Source organism: Artibeus jamaicensis, unplaced genomic scaffold (genome assembly GCF_021234435.1).
Source record: "Artibeus jamaicensis isolate MK-2021 breed Jamaican fruit bat unplaced genomic scaffold, CSHL_Jam_final scaffold_369, whole genome shotgun sequence".
Lineage (NCBI taxonomy): Eukaryota > Metazoa > Chordata > Mammalia > Chiroptera > Phyllostomidae > Artibeus > Artibeus jamaicensis.
This window is the reverse complement of record NW_026522042.1, coordinates 2,508,858-2,521,329: the sequence shown is the minus strand read 5'-3', so window position 1 is coordinate 2,521,329 and position 12,472 is coordinate 2,508,858. Positions and strand designations below refer to the sequence as shown.

At 44.5% G+C, this 12,472-nt stretch overlaps 1 protein-coding gene across 1 annotated transcript in view; it reads left to right on the top strand.

The window, feature by feature from the left end:
- The first annotated feature begins 6,281 nt into the window (after window positions 1-6,281).
- Window positions 6,282-12,472, top strand: part of NDUFS4 (NADH:ubiquinone oxidoreductase subunit S4) — a 70,018-nt gene continuing 63,827 nt past the window's right edge. Inside the window, exon 1 of the mRNA XM_037145121.2 lies at window positions 6,282-6,417. Coding sequence (XP_037001016.1) covers window positions 6,320-6,417 — 98 coding nt within the window. The 5' untranslated portion in view covers window positions 6,282-6,319. The remainder of the gene's footprint in view (window positions 6,418-12,472) is intronic.

Here is a 12,472-nt window from a genome sequence, read left to right as displayed (position 1 = left end):
GCCTTGTATTTTTAAAGGATCATTGTGGCAGCTGTGTTGAAATATATTCTAGGGGCAAAGATGAAAATGATGAAAAAAAGACTCAAGCATCACTCTAGGCAAGAGATGATGGTAGCTTTGACCCTCGAGCTAGCAATACGGGCGGCTGTGATGTTCAGGTAGAGCCAGAGGAGCTCGTGGGGTGAGAGAGAAAGAGAGGCAGGAAGGAGGACTCCCACGGCGTCATGGCATCCAGCTGGGCAGATGCGAGACAGCCAGGAGCCTTTGCGTTACCTGCATGTGTGCCACACGTTCTACTTTTCCTTATGTTTGTCTTCTGGTGTTACTGGTAACTGCTTCCATGTCTTTAACTGCCTGTTTTCTAATTTCCTGTTTAAGGCCTTTGTGCATACTCGGTAGTGTGAAATCACTGTTCAGAAACATCCCGCCGAGTCTCAGAGTTAGTGTACCAAAGACAGGGAGTCAAGGCGAACTCCAGAGCTTGAACACGGGGGGGGGGAAGCAAAGTTGCCATCAGGGAAGACGGGGCAGGCGGTGGGGGGGAACCGACAATGAGGAGATCAGGAGTTCAGCTGTGGACACGTTCGGTCTGTGACAGCTATTACCCATCCAAGTGAGGAAGGCGAGTAAACAGTGGAAATAAGTCTCATTCATGAGAAAAGAATGAGCTGGAGATGAAGGTTCGGGAGCTGCTGGTAAACAGAGGACTCTTAGAAGCCATGAGACTGAATGAGGCTGTCGAGGGAGAAGAAAAGCTGGCCAAGGGCTGGGTCCTGGGACCATCTACCATCAGCGTTTTGGGAGAGAAGGAGGAGGAACCCACTCCAAGGAACAGAGAAGTGCAGTGGGAGGAGCCTAGAGCAGCACAGCGTCCTGGGAACCCTGCAACCCTGGGAAGCAAGTATATCCAGAACCGAGAAATCAGTTGTGTCCAGTGACAGGACCTGACATCAGCCTGTGGGCTGGCCACTGGATTTATAGCAGGGAGGCCATCGGAGTCCTGGAAGGAGAGGCTGCCGGGACGTGGTGAGAGCGGTGGGAGACAGCACACAGGCAGCTCTTTAGGGGACTGTCGTTGCAAAGAGATGGGGCTGTAGTTGGTGCAATAAACTGAGTCAGCATTTTGTTTTTATTTAAAAATAAATAATAAAAAAATTTTAATTCTTGAAAAATTTTTAAAGAATTTATTTATTTATAGACAGGAGGAAGGGAGGGAGAAAGAGAGAGAGAGTGGGAGAGAAACATCAACGTGTGGTTGCTTCTTGTGCACCCTCTACTGGGGACCTAGCTGGCAACACAGGCAGGTGCCCTGAGTGGGAATCAAACCCGCGACCCTTCAGCCCGTACGCAGGCTGGCACTCAATCCACTGAGCCACACCAGCCAGGGCTGTTCTTTAAATGGGAGAAATGATCAATTGCTTGTGAACTGAGGAGGATGTCCCAGGGACTAGGGAAAGGTTTAAGGTGTAGAAAAGAACAGGCAGATGTGCTGGAACATTGTCCTCAGGCGGGTGCTTCAGGGTGGGACCTAGTTCGTGTGCAAATGGAGCGATTCCCTCTCAGTAGGGGTGGGAACAGAGGGAAGACAGTATGTGCGTGCAGTTGCTGGTGTGTGCCTAAAACAGTGTCCTTTTCATTAATTCCATTTTCTCCGTGGCGTGGGAAAGTCATCAGCGAGAAGCGAGGTTAGGGGGAAAAGGTAACAGATGTTTGAGCAGCGAGAAGAAAGTGTGAGCCATGTAATGAAGTGAGAAAATGAATAGGATAAGATTACACGACTATGGAATACAGAAAAGTTTAGTGGGATTGCCGAGGAGAATCAGGGACCAATTTGAGGTTCATGGCCAACCAAGCCAAATGAGTCTGGTTTGGTGCTCTTTCCCCCAGTTGGGTTCAGCTGCGTGGGTGGGCGCAGGTGCAGGATATAAAAAGAGCTGGCTTAGGCGGTAGTTTCACTGAGTAGAAGAAAGTGAGAAAGGCCAGGGAGTTGTGAGTGTACACAAAAAAACTGTTGGTAATAATTGGCCGTGGAATTTAATTTGGATAGGGAGGGAGAATCCTCTTCAAGAGAGTGCAGAACAGGTCAAGGGAGGAAGGACCCAAGGATAGGCAGTTCTTAAGGAATCCAAGGATGGCTGACCCAGGCTCCTCCCACCTCACTGTATGCTCAACGTGGGCATCTTGTCTTCATGATCTGAGTCTCCACCTTCACATCCGGGGAGCCGATGGCAGAGGAGACAGAGAGAAGAGGGTGGGAGAGGAGGTACAACTACCATCTATGTTTAAAGGAGGCTTCTCAGTTGTCACATGACCCTTTTTTCTTACGTTTCATTGGCCAGAACTAGTTACATGACTATTGCTATTGAGAGAGGCTAAAAGAAAAAAAGTCTTTATTCCAAAAACCAATAAATAACAAATAACCATAAAGGACAGAAAATATGTTGGGTTAGGCAATAATTATACTTATTTGCTTCTAAAATGTCCATTTCGCCACATTTCACCTCTCTGAAATTGGGATATATAATATATAGTTGGTAGTGTGTCATGCTTTAATTTTTGCATTTTTTTTTGTAGTAAAACTAACAATGCATTTTACGGCTGATGACATCTTCAGTTGGAAGAAAGATGATAGTGTTTTGCCAAGACAGAGAATACTGGATAGGAGGAACAGATTAGCTTCGGGTAAAAGGAAGGGAAGGAATATATTAGTTTGGTTTTCTACATCTTAAGTTGGAGAATTTAGGGTGGAATGCCAGACTGTGATGGGCCATGGGATCAAATTTATGTAGGAAAATTCCTTGAGTTCTTCAGAATTTTGATTGTTTGGACCCTTTGTTTTCCAAAGATAAGTTCAAGTGGCCATTCTTCCCAATAGGTAGAAATTATTTCTCTTGTTGCCAAAGACTCAGCAGCCCTGCCAAGTGTCATAATAATTTTATAAGATGATAATGTATTAATTCAAGCTTGTCAATGAAATTAGCAGTGAAAAATAAAACACGATTTAAAATATTAGTTTGTAGCCAATAAGTGATGGTGAAATTTTTTCAAGTCTTTGGCAACTGCCTGTGAAACTTCTGATAGAAATGTCTGGTTTTAATTTATTTTCTTCTGGATGCTTTATTGGAGACCCATGTGCAAAGGGGAAAAAATTAAAACCAGACAACTTCAGATCCACTGTAAATTTCACATGCCATCAGAAAGACTAAACTAAATGTTTCTTTTGGCCACCATGCTTGAAATGCAAACAAAAAGTAAAATCGATTCACATTTTAATACTCCTATTTGAAATTTTAAAATGGTATTTGGACCTAGACATCTATTAAGCCTAGTGGTAGAGTCTATAATTTGGGTGAAATTGTAAAAATAAATAAATTAATAAATAAATGCCCATAGCAAATTATTTCTGTTCCTGAAAGTCCTATATCCTGTATTTGAAATGTGAGAAATAAGGAAATGAAAGGGGTTATTAAAATTTTTTTTCTAAAAGGCAAGTCTAGTAAAAGGTAGATTCATGGTTTCAGGTCTCTTGCCAAGCAACACAGGCCCCTATTCCCAACATCCCACCGAGGTCTTCAGGAAATGGCACTTGATCAAAGATGAAATATTAGAAACCAATAAGTTCTGTAGACCTGAGAGAACAATCACATTAAAAATAATTTGTTCAACAAATTGGCAGTTACAAAATAGTCCCTGGGATGTAAAGAATAGCATTGGGAATATAGGTAATAATATTATAATAACTATGTATGGTGTCAGGTTGATGCTATATTTATTGGGAGGATCAGTTTGTAAGTTATATAAATGTCTAACCACTATACTGTATACCTGAAACTGATACAATAGTGAATGTTGACTGTAACTGAGAAAATTTAAAAAATCGTACAAGGTTTCTCTAAGCAAAAATAACAAAAGAAATGGCACTTTCCCTAACTTAGTTTTGACATTTTAAAAGTTTCAGTTAGATTCTTTCATTCATTCGCTGATTCAGCCATCCATTCATACATTCTATACCTATCTTGGGGCCTATTCTGTGTCAGGGACTAGGCGAGGTACTGGGAAAACGATCAGCAAAAACACATGATCTCTGTCCTCAGAGAACGTACCTCCCATTTCGGAGAAGGAGATAATGACATTGCACTGAAACCACAGTGCTGAAGGAGACAGACACGGCGCGGGAGGGTGGGGGGGCCGCGGTCACAGGAAGAGGCGTTGAGGTGGCCAGGGCAGTCAGAAACTTCCTTGTGCAGGAGCACCGGTGAACGTGTTTTTGCTGCAGGATGTCTCACCAATAGAGGGTTAGACAATTAAGCCACTTACTTCATATACCAAAGAGTCTGGAGGCATTTTAATTGGGTTGATTCAGAAGCTCAACAATGCCATGAAAGACCTAGGCGCTTTGCCTCTCTCTGCTCTCCTGTCCTTTCTTGTTGGCTGGGCTCTTACATTTGTCCCCTCATGCTGAGAAGATGCCACAGCTCCAGGCATTATTTCCACATGCGACTGCAGCCAAAGGCAGGAAAAGAGGCATTTCTCTTTGTCCCTTTTTTTCTGAAGCCTTTTTTCCCCCCAGATGGGATTTCAGATCCTGCTGGTCATGTGCTAGCTGAAAGAGATGATGGGAATTCAAATACAGGACATTTTTTGGTGTCCACAGTAAGAGTCAGTGAGGCTCTGTTGGCAAGAAAGGGGCAGGTGGGAAATGAGATAAGATGCCGGCAGATTCCGCCACAGGGTCTGACCCTCAGCTGTGATCCTAAGGGCAGGGAAGCTGCCTACATAAAGCGTGGAAAATGAAGATCATTCCAGTAGGCAGCAGCTTGTGAAAGGCTCTAGGCAGGACAGAAACCCAGTCACAGGCTTGAGAGGAGGGTGGCGCACATGCCATGTGGAGCCTGTCAAATTAGGTGAAGGCACTTGGTCTGTATCCTATTGGTTTTGTGTTTTTCGGGAAATCCTGGTAAACACATCATGGAATGCTACTCAGGAATAAAAAGGAATGACCTGTTGATATGTGCAACAACTTGGGTGGACCTCAAGGGCATTGTGCTGGATGAAAGCAGCCAAATGCAAAAAGTCGTATCCCGCATGAGTCCATTCCTGAAATGTCAAAATTATAAAAATGCAAACAGAGTAGTGGACTTTGTTTCAATGTTGGTTCCCGGCTTTGATGTTGTGTTAGTTACTTAGGATGCAATCAATGGAAGAAACGCGGTGAAGGCGGCACAACACTTCTCTGTGCTATTTTTAGTTTCCTGTGAAATCTATATTATTTAGAAATAAAACATTTTATAGAAAATTCTCCGAGACATCTCTCCCTCATCTTCCTTTATCTTTCTGTGCATATTATCCTTCCCCAGACTGGTTTCCTCTCTTTGGTTCTAGGCGCTAATGCTATTCAGTCTCTTTCTTTCCCCCTTTTCTGTATGTATTAAGTTTTCTTTCAATTAGTCACAATACAGAAGCAGGTCATTCCCCATCCTCCTGTTAACCCTATTTTTTTTAATAAAGGTTATATTTCCACGGGCTTAGTTCTAAAAGCAGCAGCGGTCTGTTTTTAAAAACTCTTTAAAAAACCCTACTAACGAACCCGCTTTTTATTATATACAGTCATTGTTCTTCAGGTCACTAGCTCACAATACAAACGTGTTTCCAACACGTGTCTCCGAAGATACACGTGACTTTTTGACAGAGTTAATAATTTTCTCGGTGTCTGCGGATTGTGATCACATATTCAGAAACTGCTGGGAATGCGGTGACATCCAATATTACGCTCCATGACTTTTTCATATACATGCACACATCAAAAAAGAAAGAGAAATAATAACCCTGTGCCAGGCCACGTGTGCAGAGTTCAATTGGAAACTGTCGTAACGGAGCGCATCACTCGGGACGCAGCCTGGTCCTGGGGCTGGGCGAGCTCAATCTGGCAACATTTTGCAAAAGTACTACTTTAGGTTCTCAAGAGCTAAAAGGGCCCTCTGGCTCTTCCAGTGGTCTCGGCCCTAAATATGTGGAGTCCTTTGAAAAAATTATGAGTTGCAGGTGTTTAAACTTTCAAGTGTTTTCTTTTGTTCTTTCCTTAAATAAGTGGTCATAACAACAACAAAAAATTGATGGGGGTACTATTTACACTTAAAGCAGTTGTGCATTTTCTTCAACCAAACCTTTCATTTCTTTTTCCAAATCCCAGCGTTTAACAAAAGACCAGACAAAAATAAATACAACAGAGCCCCGCCCCACTGCGTAGCGGTTGCGTGGGCTTGAGAACAGAGGACGTTTGTCCTTCTCGGGCACCCGTCCGGCGTTCGCGTGCGGCAACATGGCGGCGGTCTCAATGTCAGAGGCTCTGGGGCGAGCTCTGTCGGGGAGAAGGGCAGCGGCCGCGGTTGCGGTTGCCGTTTCCCGGGTTCCGACCAGGTAACAGGACTGTCAGGCTTCTTCCTCAGGCTCTCGGGTATCTCCTCCGCTTCCGCGGGGCTCTGTGTGATTGGGCCCCGGCGAAGGCCTGGGGAGGCGTCCCTGGGGGGAGGGCGAGCGGCGCTACTGGGGAGGTCGCGGGCCGGGCGAGCCGGGCGGCAGCGTGCGGTTTCCTGGGGCTGTGCGCCCTGCAGCCTCGGGGCAGGTCTCCGGGCGGGTTGTCCCCGGGCTGCGGCGGTGCCCAGAAAAGGGGCGGAGCCTCACCGGTTCGCGCACCCTCCGTTTTTCACCTGCTGGTGTGTCCCTCGCGTCCTTACCTAGGGGCGAAGTCACCTGTTAGCTCCTCACTCCAGTCCTTACCTGGGCGTGTTTGTGTGTGTGTGTGCGCGCGCGCGCGCGCGAAGTCACCTGCTGACCCCTCCCGTTTATACCTGGGGGGTAAAGTCACCTGTTGGCTCTTCACTCCCATCCTAACCTGTGTGGTGAATTCACCTGCTGCTCTGTTCATCTCGTCTTTACCTGCGGGGGATGAAGTTATCTGTTAGCTCTTCACTCCAGTCTTTACCTGGCATAAGGGGGCGAAGTCACCTGTTGGCTTTTCATTCACGTCCTTAGCTGGGAGGTGAATTCACCTCCTGGCCGGCCACGCTGGCCCTTACCTGCAAGGGTGTGTGACTTCCTCTTCACTTGGACTGCCGTTGATTTGGTTTCTGAACGGAAATACGGTTTTATGCATCCATCCATCCATCTGCTTGGGAGGAACACTTGGTGCGAAGTCAGTGTTGGTAAAATATTAGAGGTTAATCTTTCAAAGGCTGGTGGTCACGCTGGGATGTTCCCCATCCAGAATTTTATTAAACCCTCGTAGTAATTCAATGTTGTTGTTACTGCGTTGTCTTGCAGCATTTTTGTAATGGTGACATTTATTTGCGACTGCATTACTTAATCCTTCATTTCCCCTTTCCCCGAATTTTCCAAACTTTATTGTAGTCCTGACACAACAGCACTCGCGCGTGTGTGCGCGCGCGCACACACACACACACAGAGGCATTCTTATCTGCAAATAATTGTTATGTTTTATCATTGTTTTCACAGCTTGTTAGTATTGGGTTGTCCACAAAGTCTGTTTAGTTTTTTTTTTCTGTAAAATAAAAGACACATCTTAATTTTCATTAATAACCTTATTGATTTGGATATATTTTGAGTAAGTCAGCTATCTACCGCTCTTGGCTTCCAGTGAGTAGAGGCCAGGGTGCTGCTGAAAATCTTGCAATGCATAAGACAACTCCACAGCAAAGGAGTATGTAGCCAGAATGTCGATAGGACCAAGAAACTTCGCAAACCACTTTTGACAGGTTCAGTCAATCACAACACCTTCTCCATACTCTGCACAAATCTTTTAGTGTTTCAGTTGCATTTTTACCATTCTTAAAACAATAAAGTGTAGTGCACTGAAAATGTTTTGTATTTTCTTTCATCTTTGCTATTAAAATGGCTGCACAAAAATTCACCAGTTTTGATGTTTTTTTTTAAATGTACGCTGATATGACAGCTGTCACAATACAGTCTAACAAAATTGTCTCAAATGAGGTTAAAGACAACTACCAGAGCCATCTACGGAAAAACAAACACACGTTTTGTTTGTTTTTTGGCCAACCCAATATAAATGTTAACCGAGGCTTGAACAGAGTGTGTCCTGCCCCATACTAAACGATGGAAACAAGGACAGGAGGACTGAATGGACTGGTGAAAAGGGTGTGCGGCCCGTGGGAGTTGTTAAAATGCTAGTTAATTTAGTGTTATATTTCACAAAGGGACCGCAGAGGGTTAGAGCAGGAGTAAGTTAGACAGGATTATCGGAGGTAATTTTTATTAAGGTTTTAAATAGTGGGTTTTAGGGAGGTTAGTGGGTCATGTAAAGGCAGACGGTAAGTGGTCCAGAGCCAATGGATGATGTACAGTCATTGGAAAGTAATGATGCTGTGAATGGGGAAAGGCCAGTGAGTTTGCAGTTGACCGTTCTGCATACGGAGGACCTGAGGAATGGCAAGTGTGTCTCTAAGGTCGGGTACTTCATGGAGTGGCGTGGGGCTAGACAAGAGGCAAGTCAGCTTAGCTCTTGTTCTCCTAGACATTCTGGACATTAATTTTGCATTTCTGAACAATACTGGATCTCCCGTGGCCCTAGAACTGAAAATAAATTCGAAGGGCGCACTGGTGTGCGGCTAAGCAAAACATGGCCGTATGTCAGCAATTAGGGTAGTTGAAGTCATACTACATTTTGGAAACGTTGATGATAATTAATATTATCTAGATTTAAAGAGTCTCTTCTTGCAAGTGTATTAGAAGAGATTTGAAAAGCACATAAAAATTTAGGTCACATAAGAGGACTTTTGTTTCACACGTAAAAAAACCCTTAAAAGCCAAGGAAAATAAATGTTAAACACAGGTCCAGTGACACATTTATTTGCTTTCTATACCTTTTTATTTTTTTGTTGTTCATTTTTTACCCAAAGAGCTTATGATGTTCAGGTCACTATCTCATTTCAGGGGACATTTCTGGCCTTTCTCCCTTACCTCGTATTTGCTGTTCATCTGTAAGCACTGTCTTTCCCTTGTGCTTTGTGAGCAGTGAGGATCTGAGAAGGTTCGTTGTGGAAGGAGAACTAATAATGTGTAGAAAACATTTGCAGATGAGGTGACGTTTCAGATGACCTGAGGAAAATTAGGGAGGGCAGCATAAACGCTGGAGAAAGGGAGCTGTCCGTGGAAGGAGAGAAGGAGAGAAGCCGTGTCCAGCTGCGTTAACTTTTTAATTTAATTGTATCAGTAAACAGAAAAGCAGAGCAGATAATTCAAAAACGCACGAGAGAAGAAATCATTTGAAGCGCGTCTCAGATCTGCCTGGTCTAGTTCCTGGGCTCTAGAGTGAGTCTCCTGGCTCCATGGGCTTGGCGTCTCCCCCACTTTCCTAAGGGGGCATCCACGGTGAGCATAACAACTTAGAATATTGATCCGCAAGCCAGAGACCATGGCACCCTGTTTCAAAATAGCAATACAGAATATTGATCCGCAAGCCAGAGACCATGGCACCCTGTTTCAAAATAGCAATACTTAGGGCTCAGCCGGCTTTCTTTGGTTTAACCTGCACACGCACACTTCTCTCAGCCAGTCCGGTCTCTTCACTCCTGACTTGGTACCGAGTCTCCTGTTCACCTGGAACGGAGCACCTCTGGTCCGCAGCAGGGGCCGAGGACTGTGGTGGTGGCTGGGTGTGCGGGGCCTTTTTCAGGCTCCTTCTGTGCTCTAGTCTCTGGCTCTGCCCTGTCGTTCTGTTTCCTTTCTCTAGTGCTAGATATCTAAGCCAGTATGAAATTATGAGTCTGCAGGAAGCTCCGAGGAGTGTGAGGCCCTGAGGTTTCGAGAGTTCTGGGCATCAGACACCTCGCTGGGAAAGTGTCTCAGCCCAAATTTGAAAAACATTTAGGACATTTAAATTTACAAGGGTGTCAAACTCATTTTCACTGGGGGCCACATCAGCCCGGAGGCTGCCTTCAGAGGGCTGAATGTCATTTCAACTCCTTAACAGTTAAGGAGTAGTTACATTTATACAGTCCTAAGATTATTTCGGCCTTTTGAAGGGAACCATGCTGAGGCTGGTGTGGCCCCCAGTGAAAATGAGTTTTGACATCCCTGGTTTAAAGCCAGTGGGTTGGCTTTACTTCGGATACGCTGGATAAACAAGTGTCTCTCTGAAGGGCAGCTATTTTTGCTGTCTTTGGAAGACATAGAAGCCAAGTTTTGTGAGGTTGAACTGTTTCCTAAATTCCTTCTAACAGGTTTCATTGTTTGGCTTATTTTCCTCATTAAAAACCCATAATTAGTTGGTCTGTTTTATCAGTAGCAGTATTTTTGTTGAATAATTCTTAGGAAAATTAAATACTATTCTAATAAGTATTAGAATAGTGTCTGGCACTATAGTGTCTTAGTAAACCTTACCTAAATAAATGTTCATTTATGTTAATTCAAACGACTTTTTATTTAATCTTGGTGGTAGATGGAATTCTTAAAATACTTCCATTCCCTGTGACAGGATCATACATCACCACCCCACTGGCCAAGTGACTTGTTTGGGCCAATGAACTGCTACTAGAACTGGAATGCCCTGTCCAGCAGGAGCCTGGGGAGTGGTCAAGGGCCTGCTGTGTTTCTCTTCCCTCTGCTGAGATGGACGCATCCTGAGTCGGGTCTTTTCGTTTAGCCTAGGTCCTGGGATGAGGATAAGGGGGAGCAAAGCAGAAGCCTGCGGGCTACATAAAATAAAACGCAACTGAGAAAGAAGCCTTTGTGCTGTGCCACCAAGGTGTTCGGACTGTTGTTCCCCGCAGCGTCACACACACACACACACACACACACGTGCACGCTAGCAAAGGAGCAGGTCAGTGGCCAGGTCGCAGGCTTTCAGAGGGTTGGAAAACAACTTTCATTTACTTTTGTATACTTCATGGCACCTAGTGTAACGGCCTGTACCTCACGGGTAAATGTGTGTGTAGATGAGCGAATACAGTACGAGTTTAGAGCTGTGCAGCTGTGAGGAAGAGGAGGAAGCTGTGAGCAGCATTTCCATCGGTAGCCACGTAAGTGAAAGCCACGAGGTACTGACCAATGTATGGGGTGGGCCAAAAGTCCGTTCTGCGTTTGCCATAAAATAAGAGACACATTTTCATCCTCACCAGTAACTTGATGATGAGTTGGGTATATTCTGAGTACGTCGCTCTCTCCCACCGTTGGCTTCCCGTGGGTGGAGGCCGGGGGGCTGCTCCACACCTTCCAATGCAGGAGACGGCCCACAGCCAGGAGTCATTTGAACAAAATGTCAACAGGACCAAGGAACTTCACAGACCACTTTTGACACGTTCGATCAGTCACAGCACCTTCTCCATACACTGCACCAATCTTTTTGCCTTATTAGTTGTATTTTTACCTTTTTGAAATAATACAACATAGTATGACAAAAATGTTGCCTATCTTCTTCCATCTTCAATATTAAAGTGGCTGCACAAAAATTCACCAATTTTGATTTTTTTAAATGCACACTAATGTAACAGCTTTCATAATACAGTCTAACAAAATTGTTTCAAATGAAGTTAAAGACAACTAAGTGCTACTAGTCACTGGACAGAAAAAACTGAATGAACTTTTTGGTCAACCCAATAAATGTGAATGTAAAGTACTCACAGAACACCTGTTCTTTTATAGTATTTGTAATTGGGTATTCACCCAAAACTAGTTAGTTCTTGTTTGACGTCATAGATTTTTTGTGTTCATACATTTCTTTGGCAATTATCCTGACTCCTCTTTTGTATTCAAATTTAAAGAGGTGTAAATGAATGTATTTGGCAAAGGGCACTCATGGAACATGAGAGCTTTCTGGAGTAGAGATAGCAAACTGTGGTCCTTTGACTTGTTCTTTGCAAGCTGTCCTACTGGAAACGTTGACCAGTTTGTAGTCCGTGGGGCTCAGTGGAGGAGAGAGCGGCTCCGCCCCCACGTAATAGAGCTTAGCAGAGGCCTCAGGTTGGTGTGGATTGGTGCAGAGTAAGACAGTTTGGAAAAGCTTCTGAAGTGTAGCCATGGTAAAAGTTGAGAATCATTTTTATGGTATTTATTCTGAGCACAAATTAAAAGTAGCAGCTACCATATATTTCTCGCTGTGTGTCAGCCACTGTGCCAGAGACTTTGCCTGTATTATCATCTCAGGTATTTCTCATAGGAATCCTGCGGACTCAGGTGTTCTTAGTCTCTGTGTTTTTCTCACACGAGGAAACAGATGCAGGTGAGGACACAGGTTTTTCAGTTTACAGGCATACCTCCTTTTATCGTGCATGGCTTTATTGGACTTCACAGATGCTGTGTTTTTTACAAGTTGAAAGCAAGACCTTCCAGGAGCAAAAAGATTATGGCTCGTTTAATGGTGAGACTCCCTTTGTTGCGGTGGTCTGGGCCCCAGCCCGCAGTGTCTCCAAGGGGTGCCTGCACCTTCCTAGGCGATCGT